The 20,461-nt window shown below is 54.1% G+C and overlaps 1 protein-coding gene across 1 annotated transcript; it reads right to left on the bottom strand.

The window, feature by feature from the left end:
- Nucleotides 1-10,055: 10,055 nt before the first annotated feature.
- Nucleotides 10,056-19,599, bottom strand: LOC308517131 (protein Daple-like). The gene is made up of 5 exons (XM_081088189.1): nt 18,975-19,599; nt 17,595-17,719; nt 15,525-15,611; nt 13,466-13,641; nt 10,056-10,383 (listed from the first exon to the last, which is right to left on the bottom strand). Exons 1-5 carry the CDS (start codon nt 19,179-19,181, stop codon nt 10,271-10,273), a joined length of 708 nt encoding a protein of 235 aa, XP_080944315.1. The 5' UTR covers nt 19,182-19,599; the 3' UTR covers nt 10,056-10,270.
- Nucleotides 19,600-20,461: the final 862 nt, after the last annotated feature.

The raw sequence follows: 20,461 nt of genomic DNA, 5'->3' as shown, positions 1-20,461 counted from the left end.
ATCCAAATACAGTGCTAATAATAACGCACACGGCCTTCATCTACTCTGTGTAGGACAAGGGTCCGCAAACTTCCTGTGTCAAGGGTTTGGTAGTAAATGGTTTGGGCTCTGTAGACAATACCATCTTGGTCATAACTACTCAACTCTGCCATTGTAACTTGCAAGTAGCCAAAGACGATGTGTAAATGATTGTACATGACTGCTCCCAGTGAAACGGTAATTATGGACACCAAACAGTAATTATGGACACCAAAATGTTAATTTCATATTATGTTTATGTATCAAAAATATTCTTTTCATTGTTTTCTAACATTTAAAAAGTGAATAAAAATGATTCTTATCTCATGGGACATATATAAACAGGCAATAGTCCAGATTTCACCCGCTGACTATAACTTCCTGACACCTAGTAGACAGACAATATAATGACATACCCTCCTTTATAACATCTACAAAAAAATTATTTCCTTCTTTAATATAAAACATTTAATAAAATAAGTCAAAAATTAAAAGCTCAGATATTGTACATGATGATGAGCAAACCAGTGACCTAATGGAAAATTCTGGCTCTCGACACTGACTTGGTCAGAATGCAGAAGTGTCCTGTGTTGAAGTTATTCTGCAGGGACAGACTGTCAGTAAGCAATGCTGGGTGGAGGAACTAACCCAGACTCCTGAGCACAGGAGGATGGCAGCAAGGAGCCCAGGGTGGCCTCCTGGTACTGCTCAGAGGCGCCACCAGGTGGCGCTGCAGCGGCAAACCATCCTGGCATGCCAGCCTGGCAGATGTGGCCACAGGTGCCCACATCGGTGAGGAGGACAAGCCTGGGGACCGCGAGTCACAGGAACCGCTGGGCTTCCTGGCTCCTGCTACTGCCTCGTCCAGGTCCTCCAGGGTCCCGCGGGCGGAGGAGCCGTTGGAGGCCGAGCCCAGCTGGTGTGGATGCCGCCCCCGCTGCCAGACCAAGTGCATCTGCCTGGAATCCAGGCCACCATCCTGCAGGCGCTCCTCTCCCACATGTGGGCAAGATCCACTTGCTCATCTGAGGGAGGAGCTGGAGCGGAAGCTGGTGAGGGGCAGCAATGGGCCAGACCACCTTCCTCAATGTCACCAAGGTGAGAGCCCTCCTGCGCCCTGCCCAGCGACTCCCACCTAAAAGCCTAGTCGACCCCCCGTACCCACTTCACGCAACTGTGTGCGGGTTCCAACCTATCTGGCAGCTCCCAGGTGCTGGGACTTGGAGTGTCCCACGTGGTGGTGGCTGTTGTGGGTGGGAAGGGCTCATTCCAAGGGTGAAATTGGGTTTGTCAGGTATTTAAAACGCTTGGAGGATTGGGGCTTCCCTGGGCCTTGCTCTGTGGGGGCAGCCAAGGAGTCACTTTCCCGAAGGGTGGGACTCGGAGAGCCCCAGGGTCCTGGGAGAAAGCAGGAGAGTGGAGAGGCTCCATCAGGTCGCCACCTGGGACCAAGAGCCCCAGTGAGAGACCAAGAGCCCCCTTGTGGGCTCCTTCCCTGAGCTGGGCTGGTCCCCTGTCATTCTGGGGCAGGTTGCATGTGCTCCCTGGACCTGGAGGAGGGGTGGCTGCTGAGCTGATGGGAGGCAGCTGGGGACAGAGTTCCAGCCAGACCCCAGCAGGGCCCCTTATCTATTAAGCCAGGCAGTGAGGGGTCCTGCTTCTCCAGGGCTTGTGTCTCAAGCCAGGGGACAAGACGGACCTGTAGTCCCCAGAAAATTAACTACCTGGTCAAATAGGGTTTGTGTGTGTGTGTGTGTGTGTGTGTGGTGGTGGGGGGGGGGGGGGTTGCGGGGGGCGGTGAGAAGCAGAGGAGCCAGCCTCTCCTTTGGGGAAGCCAGTGAGAAGCGCCTCCAGTCCAGTGGTTGGCACTGGGGACCCAGGCTGTGAAGGAGCTGGGGCAGATGGCGTGGCTGGCTGTTTCTCTGACTGCCCCTCCCCCCCCCCCCCACCGAGTCCTCAGAACCCCTGCCTTCAGCTGACTCCTGTTTGCTGGCCTGTGGCCTGTGGGTCCCAAGCAGCTGGGCTGAGGCCACGATGGCTGCTGTGTTCATGGACGTGCACCAGAAGGCAGCTGTGCGGGAGGGGGTAGGGGGGGCGGTATTCGGTGGCCTGGCTCTGCCCAGAGACAGGCTCTGGGGAGGCAGGGCTGCCTCAGGGCACACTAGGTGGGCCTCGGGCTCAGCATGTCTCTAGTTGGGCTTAGCATACCACCCCGCCTTCAGCAGCTTCCCCCGCAGGGGCTGACAGAGCTGGAGGGCATCCTCCTTTTGCTCCTGGCGGGTGTAGCTGGTGTGGAGGCTGAGGGAGGGAGGTTCACAAAGGTAGGTCAGCGGGGTGGATGCCAGAGGTGCCAGGGGGCTGAGAAGTTGTGGGAGGCAGGCAGACCAGTTGGCCAGGCCCTGCCAAGACCCAGGGACAGGGGTGTCGGGGGGACCTGGGATGAGAACAGTCAGCTAAGAGGGGTGGGCACATTCCAGATCCATTCCAGACCCAGGTTCAGGGGAGCGATCACCTGTGGGAAGTGGAGAGAGAGGAGGGGTCCAGCCCGCACCCCAGGTTTTGGCTTCTGTGATTGACAGCTGGTAGCCTTGGATAAGCAGGGAGCCCAGAGGAGTCAGGGACAGTGGAGAAGCCTGCAGCCCGGGCAGGGGGTCTAAGGCAGCGACCTCAGGCCTGAAGCTCAGGAGCGGTCAGTGCTGGGGAGCAGGTGGCTCAGCCCTGCAGAGGGGCAGGGAGGGGGCTGCCTCCACGGTGGAACCCGGGAGCGAGCACACAGGGAGCTCCAATGAGTGTTTGTGGGAAGGATGAGGGGGGACGCAGGGACCGGCCAGTGTGAGCCCTGAAGAGCTGTCCCAGAGGGGAGAGAATCAGGGGACAGAGGCTGAGAGCTCCCAGGGGTGACCGGTCAGGTTCAGACCCTGCAACAGCCAATGGCGGAGGGGAGGCGGCCTGCAGGGGTCCACATGCTCAGTTTGGCTCCCATCTTTGGGGAGGGCTGCTCGCAGAGGGGGCGGCTCCCCCAGGGGCAGGGCCTTGGAAAGAAGAGGAAAGGAGGCCACAGGAAGCACCTTACAGAAGAGGCTGGTGAGGGAGGAGGGACACGCAGGCGGCAGCTGGACGGGCCGCCATGAGGTCAGGTCAGGGGGGATCTTCACCTGCCGCCCTCCTCCCTCCTCGGCCTCTTCCTAGTTGAGTGGCCTTGGAAAACCTAAGGATCATTTTAAGCTGAGCTCCTGCTGTGATAGAAATCCCAAATCAAAATGGGATTCCACTTAGAGGGACTTAAAACACACCAAGGCCTGGGAAGAGCGGCTGCCTGGGAAACAGGAAACCTGGCTTCCCCTTCTCTGGCCTCCTGGCCGAGGGAGGTCTGCATTCCAGGGGCCCAGGACCCGGGGGCAGACGCGGGGAGCCCGGAGCCCGGGCATCACTGCCAGTGACGAGCGGTGAGGAAATCCAGGACTCAATTCTACTCCAACTCATTTTATTACAAACCCATCCTTGTGTTCCAGAATCAATGGCTAATCAGTACAGGTCACAGCACTCGGAGACAGAACACATTTGCACACCCAGTTCTTTGTCAGCACATTAAAGCCAAAGGAAAACCTCTTTATAGAGCCCCGGTCCCCAGGCCAAGCCCATCCCAGGAGAGCACCTTAGGAAACCGGAAACCATGTGTCAGGAAACCGGCCATATACACACTAGAGGTGTGACTCCCAAAGAGAAAGATTGATGCCAACTGATGTCAATATAGGCTGTCCCTCAAAAAGGTAAAGAGAGGTAGGGCTGCTGATGGAAAATGAGTCCTGATTGGATATAAATATGGGCTGTCCCCCAAAAAGGTAAAGAGAGGTAGGGCTGCTGATGGACAATGTGTCCCCATTGGATGGAAATATGGGCTGTCCCCCCAAAAGGTAAAGAGAGGTAGTGCTGCTGATGGACAATGAGTCCCCATTGGATGGAAATATGGGCTGTCCCCCAAAAAGATAAAGAGAGGTAGGGCTGCAGATGGAAAATGAGTCCCCATTGGATGTAAATATGGGCTGTCCCCAAAAAAGGTAAAGAGAGGTAGGGCTGCCGATGGAAAATGAGTCCCCATTGGATGTAAATATGGGCTGTCCCCCAAAAAGGTAAAGAGAGCTCGGGCTACTGATGGACAATGAGTCCCCATTGGATGGAAATATGGGCTGTCCCCCAAAAAGGTAAAGAGAGGTCGGTTTGCTGATGGACAATGAGTCCCCATTGGGTGTAAATATAGGCTATCCCCCAAAAAGGTAAAGAGACGTAGGGCTGCCGATGGAAAATGAGTCCCCATTGGATGTAAATATGGGCTGTCCCCCAAAAAGGTAAAGAGAGGTCGGGTTGCTGATGGACAATGAGTCCCCATTGGATGTAAATATGGGCTGTCCCCAAAAACAGGTACAAAGAGGTCAGACAACTGATGGAAAAGTCTCTCCATTGAATGTACATGTAGTATCCCCCCAAAATGTAGACACATTAACAGCTGATAACGCACTTAATTTTCACTTCTTTTCAGTTTGAACAGATTTGAACAAATCAGTGAAGACGGTAAGATCTGAACGAAGACCATGTCTCCACAGGACTTTTTATGGGGACACAGAAAAGATAAAGTTGAGGGGACCCAACACCCAGCAGTCGAGGAATCAAGGGCAGCTATTGAGAGAGATGCGAACAAACACCGAGCCGAAGGAACGATTCTTGATGTGTGCGGCTCCGTGGCTGCGTCAGTTCTGGTCCCGGCGCTGCTGCTGCTGAAGCAATGGAACCGCAAACACCCAGAATCGCTGCGTTCGGTGTTTCTGCGCATCCTCTGTCCACAGCGCCCTGGATGCCTGGGCTGCGGCCCGTTCGGGACCAGACACTTCATCCTGGATGTGTCCCCATCACAAAGTCCAGAGGATACATCTTCTTGGTTCCAAGCTGAGTGTGGCTTCACCCATGACGTCAAATCCGCTCACCCTGAAAGGAGGGCAAACTGAGTTCTCAGCTGTTAAAGTGCGTGTACATTTGGTGGCCAGCCAGCCTGTGGTACATCCATTTGGGGGACACCTCAAAACACATATATTTCATGAGTGCCTGCACGGGTATGGAATGTAGTAAATTGGGTTTCTATCCCGGGGAGTGACTCAGAAACAAAGACTCAAAGTGTCATCCTCGATGGTGGACACCGGGGGCTACAGCCGCGTTACCGACCAGGCTGCACCCGCCTCTGGCACACGCTCCCCTCTGCACACTGTGGCCTCTGCTGGGAGGGGGCGGGCAGGGCTTCTCTGCGCCAGGCGGGGCAGAGCCCATGATGGTAGAAAAGTGAACCCGGGGGCAGGTCCGGGGCCCAGGAGCCAGCTGGAGAGAGGCACAGCCTGAGGCCACCTGCCTGGACGGCCCCGGGCTCAGGAGAGTGGGGCCCAGGCCTGGCTCGGCAACGCCCTGGGGTAACAGTGAGCCCGACTCCAAGGTCCACCCAGGGCTGCGAGGTCTTGGTCGTCTGGCCGGTCTGGGCTTCCCCGTTCCAAAGTCTCTCCCGGCCCCTCAGGCCGATGGGAGAGGGGGCCCTGGTGGTCAGAAGGGGCGTCAGGAGTTTGAAGGCTCAGGGGCTGCGGGTCCAAAAGACGAGTCGCCCACGGCCACGCTCATCGTCTGAGCTCCACCTGCTGGGCCCACGCAGCTGTGGCGACGCCCGCCTGCTCTCTAAGATGTTCCCATGACTGATGTTCTCAGGGGCCCGTTGGCGTGGGAGCCACGTCGGGTGACTTGCGTGGGCTCTTGGCAGGGAGCCCCTCTCTGTGGTCCTGCCCTGGACCCGTCGGGCTCTGAGAAGCTGACACTGCCAGGACAGGGGCCACGGTGGCCACTTGCCCTGAACATCCGGGGCTGAGGCCGAGTCCTGGCAGCCGGGGCTGCAGTCACTGCGCGGTGCTGGGGCTGGAGCTGCTGCGGCCGCCACCTCCCGTGGCCATGGCGGGGCTGTGGCGGAGGCTGCAGGGGAGCCAGCCTCTCCTCCTTTGGGGGAGCCAGTGAGAAGCGCCTCCTGTCCAGGGGTTGGCACTGGGGACCCTGGCGGTGAAGGAGCTGGGGCAGAGGGTGTGGCTGGCTGTTTCTGCCCCTCGAGTCCTCAGAACCCCCGCCTTCAGGTGACTCCTGTTTGCCGGCCTGTGGCCTGCGGGTCCCAAGCAGCTGGGCTGAGGCTAGGCTGAAGGCCCTCTTTAGGGACAGGCAACAGCAGGCAGCTGTGTGGGAGGTGGGAGGGCAAGGGAGGAATGGGGTGGCCTGGCTCTGCCCAGAGAAAGGCTCTGGGGAGGCAGGGCTGGCTCAGGGCGCACTGGGTGGGCCTCGGGCTCAGCAGGTCTCAAGTTGGGCTTCACATACCGCCCCGCCTTCAGCAGCTTCCCCCACAGGGGCTGACAGTCCTCCTGCGGGCACAGAGCTGGAGGGCATCCTCCCTTTGCTCCTGGCAGGTGCGCCTGCCTGGCCCCCGGTGGTCAGGAGATAAAGGTGTTTCTGAGCAGGTACCTTGGCAGGTCATCGGGCACATGGGAGTGTCCTACAGAGAAGAGAGGAAGGATGGAGAGGACGGAGTGAGGGCAGGAGGGTTCTCGGAGAGCCCTCCCCTCCCAGGGCCGCCCCTCAAAGGCCACATGGCCAGGACCAAAGTTTCCGCTCCTGCTCGGCCTGTTCACAGCCTAGCATCCCCCCAGCTCCCTCAGCGCCCTTGGTCAGGACGCCAGGCCTGGGTGCTGGGTCAGCAGAGGCATCTGAGTGGTCAAGGCTGCCTCCCTGGAGGGCCCCTCCCTTCAGTATCGGGTCCCCAGGGCCTGGGGCAGAGAAGGACAGTGAGACATGGGGCTGCAGCACCCCATGCCAAGGGGGGGCGACCACACCGAGGCCTAGCAGCAGAGGCAGCGGGGCCCACGGAGCCCAGGGACAGAGGTGGGGCTGGGCCTCACGGGCTGTGGTCTGAGTGGGAGGCCCTGGCCGCAGGCCTGAGCGCAGGCCTCCACTCTACCCATCGCTCACAGGGCGGGCTCTGAGCAGCTGGGAGAACTTGGGGGACCAACTGACGAGGCTGCACCAAATGTTGGCACAAGGCCAACACATAACTCCTGGGCACACCTGCTGTGAGACACTGTGTCCTCAGATCCCTGATGTCAAAGCACCCTGACCCGAGTCTGCCTAGGACCACTCCACACCTGTGGTCCGGGCCCTCACGGTCCAGGAGGGCACCCTTAGGATTTGAGAACCAAGTCGGTTGCCACCCTAACAACCGTCCGTTTAAGAAGTCCTCCTCTCCGCATGGTGACTTTGACTGCACCATGAGTTTACCTGGTATTTTGTGCTTTCTGCAATCTCTGAATTTTCTACCATGAACGTACACTCTTGTCAAAGCTAAACAGAATCCTAATTTAAAAAAGCATGAGGGCAAAACCCCTAAAAGACCTGCAACTACCTCATCGTGGGACAGGCGATGGGCTCTCCAATCCCAGTGGCACAGGCGTGCGGTGGACCTCCGGGAGCAGGAGGACAGGCTGTTTGCACAGCATCGGGCTCCAGGCAGCCCCGGGGCTGTGGGCCCGGAGCCACACCCACTGTGGGGATTGCGGGCCCCTCCTCACTCTCCCAGGACCTGCCCCCCTGCCCCTCAGCCACTCAATGTCACACCCACCATGAAGTCTGAAGCACCCAAATCTTACCGCTTGACATCAGGCCTCCACTGCGTGGCGTCACCTGGAGGAGCAGAGCGGCGGACACAGCCAAGCCAGAGAGACCTCGGGTTTCCAACTGCGCCCACGGGAGACAGGCCGAGGGAAGACCAGGCCGTGGCAGCCCAGGAGTTACAGCCGGTGCAAGAGTCCAAGTAGGGGACACATCAAGCGACTAAGTCAGGGCGATGGTGACTCCTGCTTTGGCGTGGCCTTGTTGTCATGGCAACTGAGGTTTCCATTAGGTTCAGGATTTTTCTTTTTCCAAGCGAACTGGTTTTCTTGGGCTTTTGTTGTTGTTGTTGTTTTGTTCTTTTGAAAGAAATTTAAAAAATTTTCAGAAATAAAGGGTATCCGAAGCTCTATCCTCTGAGCCAAACCGGCCAGGGCTGATAAAGGACTTTTTGAAAGCTCTTTTGTACCTTGCTGGTTTTGATGGAAATGAGATGACTGTTTCCTCCCTTTTTCCTTTGTAAGCTTTCCCCCCATCAACCATGGTTAGTCCAGGTTTCCTCTATTTCAGTCTCATTCCTATCTGATGAAATTGAAGAGACTAGCATGATTTAAAAATTGAGTTTCAGTTATGTTTGTAAATGTACAAACATAATCTTTCAATAGTCAACAAGCTGTGAACAAGATGTGATCAGTCAGCTGGGGAATAATGGCTGTTTCTGTTTCTGTATGATAATAAGCTCCGACTGAGGTCTGAATCCTACGTGGTAAGCAGTGTATATGAGAGTGTTGCCAGGGGAGTCGGATAGGAGATATCCTTGCCCAGCTTGTGTTAAGTGCATTTCTTCTGGCAGCCATTTGTTCCAGAATAGCACTAGCTAGAAACAGCTTTTAAGAGAATGCTTCTCAGAGCTAGTGTGGCGAATGGAAATGATTGATTCTGGCACCGCTGGTGGTACTGCTTATCAGCTCCAGAATGATGTGCTTTGTGTCAGGGCAAGAAAACCCTTTATCAGATTTTTACCTTTTTGTTCTTCAATGGATGCTAAACTCTGCTTTGTTTGTTTCATTTATTCTTAACTTGCTTTTTAAATAAACATCTATAGGTATTATAGGTATAGAGTAAATGAATTTGAAAGTTAAATATTTTTTTAAAGATTTCTCTGTGAATAGTTGGCATGTTTTGAATATATTAAAGGTGATCTTGTTCTCATTCACATTCTTGATTTGAAGAGATTGTTCCAGGCCAAGTGGGTAACTGGAAGAATTATAATTATGTAGAGACTAGTGATAATCCTTTCTGTTGTTGGGGGGCCCGCAGTATTTGACACTTGGATCAAACAGTGAAGAGCCTGCCAATGTGAGCATCTCAGTGAGATCCCAAACAATGAAAAGCTTTCAAAGCAAGACCTTTTTTTCATTTGTGGTCACCAGATTCGGGTAATTTCTGTCCATTTGGATTAAATACCTGCATCAAATACTATGAATCTAGGAAGTGTCCCTAGTGGTTTTCAAAGTTGCTGAGAGGTAAACTAATTCTGGTGTTCTTAGAAAATCCTCTGAGGAGAAAGACTTTATTATATAGCGCAGCCTTTTTCCTTTACCTTTATTCTTGAGCTATAGTGCCACCAAGTTTCAGAAATGTGAGTTTACTAGTAAGAGCCAAGGGCCTATATCTGTTATAAACTTTAAAAACTTTATTGTGCTATATTTCTATATCATTAGTTGTGCCAAATTTCTCTTGGTGTGAATTATGAGGCAGTAAAGTGAGGATCTTGGAGATGTAAAGAAGAATAGGAAGAATCGGTAGCCAATGTTATGACGGTCACAAAGTTTACTGAGTCTGATTATAGGAAATTGATTTAGAAACAAGGATATGGGAGCTTCCATTGAAGGAGAAAATTGTGATGTTCTAGGAATGAAGTGGAAATACTTCATTTCACTAATGAAATCACTAAATTTCACTAATTTATTAACGGCTTCATGTATTTTAACTTCTCTTTGTACACTAGAGGGCAGAATCCCCCCTGGGAAGACAGTTAGTTGTCTTTGGCAAGATCCCAGGAACTTGAAGCGTTCCCAAGGTTTGGTCTAAGAGTGTGTCACATTTTTCTTTGGCGAATTAGGTTAGTCTCTTGATATTAGAGTTCTATGTGCTATATAGTTTCTACATTTTTCTTTTATTAGAATTTGTTTCAAATTCTACCATTGTGTTTAGAAAGTGAAGATGATTTTTCTTTTCTCATTTATTTCCTTGAGATGCAAAGCTTTTATTGTTGTTGTTTTTTGTTACAAATAAGAAAGTAAAAATGACCCATAATCCCACCACTTAAATTTTTTCAGAAAGCATTCCCAGTCTAAGAGGCTAATTGTTGTAAACTATTTATTAGTTTTGTGCTTATTCTTCCATATGCTTTGCTAATATATTGTAATTATATATACATTAAAACAAAAATGGACTCACTCAAAAAAAAAAAAGAAATAAAGGTTATATGATCAAGACAGGGATAAAGGGAAAGGATTATAAATCTTCGTGGTCGGAAAAAAGGGAGAGGCTAGTTAGGGAGGAGAGGGTGGGTGCATTAAATGCAGCATTTCATGACGTTAGACCAAGCAGAGCTGGCCACTGGAGGCTTGTCTTTGACCTCGACATGCTTCTTTCTGCTCCAAAAGGCATTCTTTTGTTGTTCTGTCGCTAAATTGTCATCCCGGATAACCAAGGGAGGAAGGATAAAAACACAGAAAACAGCAAGTAAGTGAATTGAATAATGGACAAATGACGCTACATTCGCCAAATGTACTTGGGAAGTCAGAATCCAGTCCAGCCCGGGAGAGACGGCCACATTCCCCCCAGCACAACCAGCATCAGGGCCCGGTGGACCCTTTCTGCTCGGACTCCAGTCAAGTGTTGGAGTGGCAGCTGGAGCCAGGGCTCTACGTAGCACGAGGGGAGCATTCTGTACTGCTCAAGGAGTCGACACCTTAGACTGCTTTTCCATTTCCATGGGTTACATTATTAAGCAAGGGTGTTTATTGATGTAGGGGGCAGCTTTCCTTACTCATCCGCCTTTTTGTCCAATGTGTTTTCATTGATTTTCAGAGAGGGGGAGGGAGAGGGAGATAGAAACATCCATGATGAGAAAGATTGATCAGCTGTCTTCTGCATGCCCATACTAGTGTGCCCTGACCGGGAATCAGAAGGTGATCTCCTGGTTCATGGGACGATGCTCACCCAACTGAGCCACACCAGCTGCGTGTACTCATCCATTTTAATGACAGGCTCCCTGACATCCTGTCTCACACACAACTAACTCCTGCTCCCCTCCAAACACTTAGTGGCATGCTTCTGGCCTGCTGCATGCAGTGAAACAGTCCACCTGGACTCCTCAGTCATAATACTTCTTTTTAAAAAGTCCTCACGGGAGGATTTTTTTCCATTGGTCTTTAGAGAGAGAGTGGATGGGAGGACGTAGGTGAAGGGAGGGAGAGAGCAAGAGAGGGAAACATCAATGGGAGAGAGATACATCCACTGGTTGCCTCTCTCACAAACCCCAACCGCGGCCAGGATCAACCCTGCAACCGAGGTATGTGCGCTTGACTGGAAATCTAAGTTGCGCCCCTTCGGTCCTTCGATGCTCTAACCACTGAGACAAACGGGCAGGCTCACTAAGAATTCTGGTACCTCTCACAGCCTCTGATGGCAGGATGACTTTGCACATAATGAAAATACCTACCTCTATCTGATACCAAAACACCCTCAAACTCAAGCATTATTCCAGTGTAGATCGCGCCGCATCCTCTCCTCTTGGTTTAGCCCTCACAGCCTTTAAGTTCTAGTCTTATGAGAGCAGACAATTGGTCTAGTGACTTCCTCAACACATCAATCCATGAACAGAAGGGATTTCTCCAGTTCTGATGGAGGATTCAAGTGCACAGCTGCACCTCTGCTATTTCTTCCCCCGCAGCGCCACCTGCTGACACAGCTCACACCACAGAGAAGGGACCCACTCCTCAGTGCTGGGGCCCCAAGTTGGTTGAACACCTTCAGGGACCAAAGCAGCTTGAAGGGCAGGCAGTGCTCACAGCGGTTAAGAGTTCGGGCCCCGGAACCTGTCAGACGCGGGTTCGGGTCCCAGCTCCAACACTGATTCTCTGGGCCCGTGCTGACCCTGGTCAAGCATTCCTGAGCTCCCCTCCCAGCTCTGAACGGGGGACAGGAATGGAGCCGACCTCCCACGGCAGCTAGAACTCAAGGAGACGGACAAAGTGGGTCAACTACCGAAAGGCTGCTGAGCCCAGAAAGCCCCCTCGCACGGCTGCCGTTACTAACTGCAGCCCCTGACCTGCTCACTCACGGATCCAAACCAGAGCGGGGATCTGTCAAGCAGTTTTTTCTCAGAAGGTTTTGCTGACTCAATTGGGCTGATTATAGCTCATTCATCAACTTAGCCAATCACACAAGTGGACGTGATACATGTCCAAAAGTGTGAGGAGCCAGTATGAAAACCCGAGGCCACAGAACCCTCTGGAGAAAACCCATGCTAACAAGGCAGTAAGCTTCATGATCATTTACCTGCACGTGAGCGTTTCCCCTACTTCACCTCCTGTGAGACCAGGAACGCAAGCAGCAGCCCCCAGACAGTGTGTCCGCATGCGCACACTTCATTTCTGCATCTTGAGTGACACAGCAGGACTTGCAGTGGCGACTGCCACCCGGAACGGCTGGTGCACCCGTCACAGCCACAGGGCGCCTTGTCACGGCCCCAGGTCCTGTCGGGTCCTGTCACCCCAGCCCCTGGGAGCCCAGGAGTCTCGGGCCTGGCCCCGTCTTCAGAAAGTCCTAGTGTGCTTCATCAAATTGTTAACTTCCTCAGGGGGCATGTTTGGCAGGTTTATAGGCAAATAATCAATAAAATGATATTTCAAAGTGAATGTGAAAACTAAACCACCTTTCAGTCGATGGCTTTGTTTAATTGGTTCTAAGAGGAACCCCCCCACCCCCACCCCCAACCTTCCATCTCTGAAATCAGGGTGCAGCTTGGAGCATCCCTCCCAGTCACTGTCGGCTGGTGGCGATTCTGACAAAACCCTCACTGCCACCACCCGATCACTTTCTTTCTATGAGCACAAAATCGGGCAGCTGACAGCTGACAGCCTCTTAGATCCCAGGAAACACAGGCAGCACATGCAGCTACAAATCCACTGTGGAGCCAATGGCTCACTCCCATCACAGCCCTCAATGAGCAGGTCCAGCGCCCCCTGGTGGGAGGACTCAGGGCCAGGTCAGGTGGGAGAAGAGAACCACACCTGCTTTTCAGAGCAACAGCAAGAGCAGAGCCCGAGCCTGGCTGAAGGCCTGGCAGATGTCCAGGACGTGTTACATGGGGGCTCCCCCGACAGAAATGGCTGATCCGAGGCCTGGCAGAGACAAGGAGCCCCAAACACATCCTCTCCTGAGCGTGTCTCCGCGGTAACTGTCTGGAGATCCGCTCTGGATATCCGAGGACCCACTACAGTGTACGTGATGGGGAGGCTCCTCATGCTGAAGGAACTAAATGGTTCTGGATGAAACTGCCGCCACAGTGACGTGGGCTTACATGTTCTACCTGGGTGTTCACACACCTGAGGGGGCAGACGGGGGCTTGCGGAGCCCCCTTCAGGCTCCAAGCACACGTGTGCGCACCCAGCTCGCATCTCGTTGGTTCTGCCCTGACCTCGAGGAAGGCCTGAGATCCTCCCCTTCACTGCCCTCCTGCAGCCAGGCCAGCCCCTCCTACCTTTTGGTGGGGGCCCACTGCGGGCGTCTCCCTTCTCCTCCCAGTATGAGCACGATGGGGTGGCCTCCAGGGGCCCAGGACGGCCATCTGCAGGTGACTTGGCTTGTCCTCGAGAGTGGTCTCTCTGGCGTTGGAACAATTTGAGGAAGGCTCTGGCTCGACTCCAGCGCTTTTTCCTATTAGGAGTAGAGGGTTAGGACACTGCCAACCCCCACTGCCCCTCCAGCCGGGGAAGCGGCCCTTCCCTTGGGGTTCAGCACCAGGTTCCCCACGAATCTGCATCGCCAGCACCAGGATCATCGCATGTGGCCTCAGGGCGTGGGGCACCATTGGCAGTTCATTCACACAGACCCAGGGACAGGGGAAGCGTTCCTTTTGGCAGAAACCTGCACTAGCCTCTCGGGAAACAGAACCTCACATGCAGCCTCCACTCTGCGTCACCGGGAGGCACCGGGAGAGGTGCTGTGCTCATCTAGGTGTGCTGGCAATTGTGCATCCCAGGGCCATGTCAGGGAGAGTCAGGGCCTCCTCATTTCCCGCTGGAGCTCCCAATAGGTGAGACAGGCGGGCAGACTTAGCCCCTTCCTGAGGACACTGGGGAATCTGGGTGAGGGGGGAACAGGGTGGGCCCAGTGGGCCATGTGGATGAAAAAGAGTGGACACTGGCTGGTGTTCCCCAGGGGTTAGAGCAGTGGCCCAAGCACTGAAGGGTCAAGGGTTTGATTCTGGGTGAGGGGTATGTACCTGGGTTGCAGTTTTATCCCTGGGCCTACTGGGGGTGTGTGCTGGATGGCAACCGATCAATGTGTCTCTCATATTGATGTCTCTCTCATTGATGTCTCTCTCTCTTCCCCCCAACCCTTTGTTCCCCTCTACTCTCTCCAAAAATCAATGAAAAAAAATCCTCAGGTGAGGATTGAGCAAAATTAAAATAGCCCTAGCCGGTTGGGCTCAGTGGGTAGAGCATCACTCTATGGACTGAAGGGTTCTGGGCTCCATTCTGGTCAAGGGCACATACCCGGGTTACAGACTCAATTCCCGGTGGGGGGTGTGCTGGAAGCAGCCAATTAATGATTCTCTTTCATCACTGATGTTTCTCTCTCTCACCCTCAGCCTTCTTCTCTGAATTCAGTTAAAATATACTAATATATATACATATACATATATATATACATATATATATGTATATGTATATATATATAGTAAAATAAAAAAGGATCAATGAAAACAGTGAACTTAAAGGGTCATACAGTGCAGCTAAACGGAAATGGAGGCATTCTAATGTCACAAGAAGAACCGCAGCTGGTTCTAATCCTGGCTCTGCCACAGAGCGACACTGTGCTGACTCAACTCGAGTACTTTCCTCATCGAGGCCTCAATGTCCCTGCCAACACAAGGGACAGGAGGAGGGTGGGAAATTATGTGGTTTTGTGATGTCAACAGAGAGCCCTTGCAGGATTCATGGTGATTTGCCCTCAAGGCTGGGCTGGGGCAGGACAATCTGAAGGCCCAGCTCCTGGGGCTTCGGCCCGGACGCAGGGGAAGGCCTGCTGGACGGAAGCCCGCAGCCTCAGGGACCGAGCCGCCCACCACCGGGGCTGCTGCTCTGCAGAAGGGAACGTGTTTAAGAACCACCCTGGCGTCCAGAGACTCCAGAGGAATGTAGGGAAGACCAAGAGGTTCCTGTGACTGAAGACCATGGGTGCTGGCCCAGGTGTCCGGCCCACGCTTCCTTCCCAAAACAGAAACATGGCTTTCTAGGTCCTGAAACCTGGAGACACAGCCTGATAGTCCTTCAGTGGCTCTAATCCAGACTCTCTGCCCCTTCAACCGGACACGGCAGCTGGCATTCGCCATCCCTCAGAGGATACCCCCGAGGAAGGCCGGAAAGAAACTCTCAATTCTTTCAGAGCTGGGAGGGAGGTACGCACAGGGGACCTGCCAGAGAGGGGAAGGTGCGGGCCCCACACACTGGTCACCGCTCCACATGGCTTTCCCCACTCGTGAAAGAGCAGCTTCCTGTTCTGAGTTGAAGTTCCTGCTGCTGAAATCAACTCACTTCCTAGGAGCAGGACACTGAGCCTCCTTTGGAGCCCCAATTCTGTCCTCTTCCGCCTCTCCTGTAGGCATAGTCTGCCGGGTGTCGCTGGAAACAGAGGAGAAAGAAAGAACAGTCTGGTTTTATATAAAACGTGTCAATGGACTCATCGGCCCTGGCTGGGACCTGGCCCAGAAGGGCCGGCATTTTCCGGGGACTCGGACATCACGGTGCTCATGACCGTCAAGCTCGCCGAGGGGGGAAGATGGGGAGGGGAGCTTGTGGCGTGGGTCCGGGAACCCTAACACGTGAGGAGACCTGCTGTAGCACCAAGGAGCAGGCTGGACCACATCTCAGGAGAGCAAGCCCCGAACCATGTGCAACTCAGGATGGCAAACCCGTGGGCCTTGACGGCAGAGACCCTGGTTTCCTTGCTTGAACATGAGTCCCCTGGATCGAGGCAGCAGCTCAGGCTCCTTTGGCCATGAGGCTGCCGAGGTCCCACCTAAGACGCGGGCTTTTCTGAGACTTCACCGTGAAGTGAGCAGCTGTGAAAAGCGATGACTCGCAAACCGCTGGGCCCAGGACCACCGACCCTGACCTGCTCCCAGCGGCCTTGGCTCGGCATCTGTTCTTCTAGTCTGTGTTCCTCTCTTCCCTCAGCCATGCTGCTGGGCCTTATGCTAGAGCGCTTTCCTGTCTGGCTCTGACCGACCCCCACCACTAGGCGCACAAATTCACACAAGACAGGCCCCCAACCCGCCCCGGGCTGGGAAGACTCCACTCTGCGCAGCTCAGGAAGCCTGCCCACTCCCTGGCCTCCTGCACACACTGTCTAATGCAAAACCTTCATCAGATCATCCCCCTGGGTACCAGGCCCCGATGCTTCTAGTTGGCACCTACCCAACCTCTGCTGGTCATTGGGACCCGCTGCGCTGTAGAGAGCCAGCTCAGGCCACGGTCATTCCACCCCAAACTACAGTGTGCCATTCCCTGTAAACCATCCTGGGGAGGTGGCGAGCCAGCTGTAGACGAGCAGAAGAACCCGGGAGAAAAGTGAAGCAGCACCGTGACCCCGCGGGGCTGGGTCAGTGCCCCTGTGGCCACTGTGACCATGTCCCTCTGTCCCTCATGGCCAGCCACTCCCCATCACAAGGAAGGACAGTCCCACAGCTCAGCACCGAGGGGTGAAGACCACCCTGGGCCCACCAGATGCATCTCGGGTCACTTGACTTCCAACCCCAAGGTTTCCAGCACCAAGCCTCTTCCTCCTGCCTCCTCTCTGGCAGCTCCCTCGGCCCTTAGACCAGCCTCCCATAAACACTCACTCCCAGGGAATCCGACTCCTTAGCAAGGCATGGAGGCCTTCCCCATCTGAGTGCCCCCTGCTCCAGCCTTCCCTCCTGCCACTGCCTGCACCTTCCCTGCACCCCGACCACCCGTGCTCCACCTTCACGTCCCCCCAACTCCCGCCCCCCCGGCTAGCCCTGTCCCCATCCGGGTCAGCTGCAGAACCCCAACTCCCACACCACGCTTCCTTCTCCGCCTCCTTGGAGTTCCTCAACATCTGTCTGCTGGGCACACAGCTCTGCTCACATCGCATCACCCCTGCTGGTTCAAAGCCACCAGGTCACTGGTTCTGTGCACCTCGAAGGGCCTCCGCCACAGCCAGGTCCGTGTCCTGTCAGCAGAGGGAGGACAACCGCGGCACACCCACAACCCTCTCTCCAGCCCCTCTAGCGGAAATCAGACAGAGAACGGGCTCAACCCGCAACCTGGATGGCTTCCCTAGGTACCTCTCTTTACCTCTGTCATCATTTTTAAACTGAGCTTAATTCCAAAAGCAGATTAAGAAGCGGCTGGCAGTGGGCCATGTCGTTGAAGCCAGCAAAATCCAACCACCCCTCCTTGCAGAAATCTAAAGTCATTCCAGGGAAAGGAGAGCAGGGTGGGCTGGGAAGATGGTCTGTTCCCTTGCCCTGGGGACACCAGTTCGCCGGCAGGCTCTCTGCCCAGAATGTGGAGGCCTGGGCGTGGAGCTGGAAGCCCGCAGCCCTGTGAGGACAGGTGTCGGTCACCCCTGCTCCTTACACGTTCTCAGTGCAGTGCTGGTCCCATGCGTCCAGGAGGCTCTGGTTCAGCTCTTTCAAGGTGTCTATCTCCCTCCTCAGGCGACGTTTCTCCTCTTGCCAGTCCTTCTTCGCACGGGTGAGCGACTGAAACACAGATCAACAATGTCCTCAACACCACGGGCCCCTGTGACTCCACTGCTGGGAAACTGCTCCCAAAAGGAGAAAAGGGCCACGTGCATGAACATGGCCATTTCCGCATGAGCTTCACCAGTCGCAAGGATCAACACAGCCAATGACATGGGGATGGCCGAGTGCACCGGCCAGTCGCGCAGCCCTGCCCACGTGTGGCCACTGAGCACTGAAAACATAGCCAGTCTGAGCAGAGAGGCGCCATTAGTGCAAAATGTACAAGAGGCTCTGAGGACTTGACAGCCATTTTTAAAAACAATGTAAAGTGTCTCATTACGATGCAGCCCAAAGGGTGTGGCTCAGGTGGTGGAGTGGCCCCCCATGCACCAGGAGTTCACAAAAGAGATGCCTGGTCAAGGAACACGCCCAGGATGAGGGGTTGATCCCCAGTAGGGGGCGTGCAGGAGGCAGCCCATCAGAGGTTCTCTCTCCTCATTGAAGCTCCCATGGTTCTCTCCCTCTCACTTCCTCTCTCTGACAACAGCCAAATAAATGCCGGGCTGGATGGGAATTCGGGACTGAGGTTGGTCAACTCCTGACCCAGAACATCATAGGGTTTGATTGATGGGAAAGCCTAAGCTTTGGCTTCAAACAAACTGAGTTCAGACCCAACCTCAGAGGATGAGGATGGGCCCCAGCTCACAAAAGCATTGTGAGAATTCAGTGAGATGACACGGGGAGCACAGAGCAAAGAGCTCAGCCGCGAGGACAGAATGGAAACAGCACTTCGCTGCTTCCATGCACCGCCCCGACCCTGCAAAAAGCAAAAGTCCGGCCCTAACCAGTTTTGCACAGTGGACAGAGCATCGAAGTGCGAACTAAAGGGCCTCGGGTTTGATCCCAGTCAAGGGCATAGGCCAGGTTGCAGGCTGGAACCGCTAGGGTGGTGCAGGAGGCAGCCGAACCATGATTCTCTGTCCTCTTTGATGTTTCAGTCTCTCCCTCTCCCTTGTTCTCTCAAATCAGGAAAAATAGATTTAAAAAATACAAAAGCAAAGGTTGGTGAGAGGTCTTTTCTAACACATCCCCACCAGACAAGGTGCTTGTCCCCGTTAAATGCCTCTGGCTTCCTCCCGGCCTCGGGGTGACATTCCCACACAGTCTTTGGGCACAGACACCAATGAGGACCCACTCGGACCTGGCTGAGCCCCAGGCTGTCAGCCCCGGGCTCAGGCCCGGTGTCCCGAGGCCCACCAGCCCCCGGCCTCACCTCACACTGCATGCTCAGCTTGGTGAGCAAGATTTCCTTGGGCAGTTGCTCCGCCTTCAGGTCTCGGAACTCAGCCTGCCAGATCCGCATCTTCAGCTCCACCTCCTCTATGGAGGCCTGCAGCTCCTGGCTGTGGGAGCATAGCTCCTCCTGCTCCGCCTGAAGCAGCTCAGTCCAGGAAGTGAGCCTGCGGGTGGAGAGCCACATGGCCCAGGGCTCAGGAGCACTCCCAGCCGCTGTCCCATGTACACCTCAATCACACCCACATCCTCCTTGGGCCTCAGGTTTTCCCCTGTGGAAATGAGGGCTGAGCACAATCAGAGGTTCTTAAACTGTGTCCGTTGGGGTTCTGTGCGGCCACCCCAGCTGCCACACTCTGGCCTGCGACACAGGACAGGCAAGCTCGGACACACTTCAACAGAGCAGCCTGTGAAAACCCTTCCCATGGAAGGCTTTGCATGTCTGCCTCCTTGCAAAAACGGTTCTTCGACTGAAACACTTTTGAAAAACATGGAATCAGAACATCTTTGCTCTGAAACTCTGCCTTTGCCCAGCTCTTCTCCCCAATTCCAAGTCCCTTTCTGATCCCAACTCCTGAGACAAATAAAATATGAGATTCAGAAGCATTATGTAATGCCACTGACATCATCATCATCATCATTATCATCATTATCATCGTCATAATTACCCGACTGGCTTTCCAGGGGTAAGGATTCTACCTGAAACCTCAATGACCAGAGGCTCATGGACTCCATGTGAACACAGATGGGCTTTGTTTGGCCCACACAGTCTCTGTGATTTAATTTAAAGTAATTAGTTATTCAATATTTCTAAAAATGTTCCGTTTCACATCAACATTCAGCTACGGAGATTCTGGGTGGGTGGGGAGAAAGCATCAAGCACAGGCCCTGGCTGGGGCGGCTCAGCAGTGACAGCGTCAGCCTGTGTCCGGAAGGGTCACGGGTTGGATTCCCAGTCAAGGGCATGTCCCTGGGCTGTGGGATTGCTCCCTGGCATAGAGGGGTGTGTGCTGTAGGCATCCAATAGATGTGGCTCTCGCATCGCTGTTTCTCTCTCTACCCTTCCCTCCCTCCCTCCCTCCCTCCCTTCCTCTCACTCTCTCAGAAGGGCAATGGAAAAAGTATCCTGGGGTGAGGATTAAATAATAATAATAATAATAATAATAATAATAATAATAAGTAGAAACAAAAGGATGTCCTGGCAGCCCTGGCCTGCCTCCCCGCTGACTGCCTTCAGAGGGTGTGTATTCTCCACGAGGGCCTGCCCTGCCGCTGACACTCCCTGCCCACCTGCTGGACCTGCCTGGCCCCCGCAGGCACCTGACTTTGAAGCCCCAAACATATTAAAACAAGGCTGTGCCATGGAAGGCTTCAAGTGGTCAGGCCTCTGGGCTGAGACAAGACCTGGATTTGAGTCCTGACTGGGCCACTACACTCAGGACTGAACCGAACAAGTTACTGAATCTC

This window comes from Myotis nattereri (genome assembly GCF_964212035.1).
Source record: "Myotis nattereri genome assembly, chromosome: 3".
Classification (NCBI taxonomy): domain Eukaryota; kingdom Metazoa; phylum Chordata; class Mammalia; order Chiroptera; family Vespertilionidae; genus Myotis; species Myotis nattereri.
This window is presented reverse-complemented; position numbering and strand designations above follow the sequence as displayed.

Coding starts and splice junctions, on each gene's coding strand:
- LOC308517131 (XM_081088189.1), bottom strand. CDS start 19,181: ATGTGGCTCTCCACCCGCAGGCTCACTTCCTGGACTGAGCTGCTTCAG. Junction 15,612..17,594: donor CAGCACTGCACTGAGAACGT/GTAAGGAGCAGG, acceptor CTCTGTTTCCAG/CGACACCCGGCAGACTATGC. Junction 13,642..15,524: donor CAGTGTCCTGCTCCTAGGAA/GTGAGTTGATTT, acceptor TACTCCTAATAG/GAAAAAGCGCTGGAGTCGAG.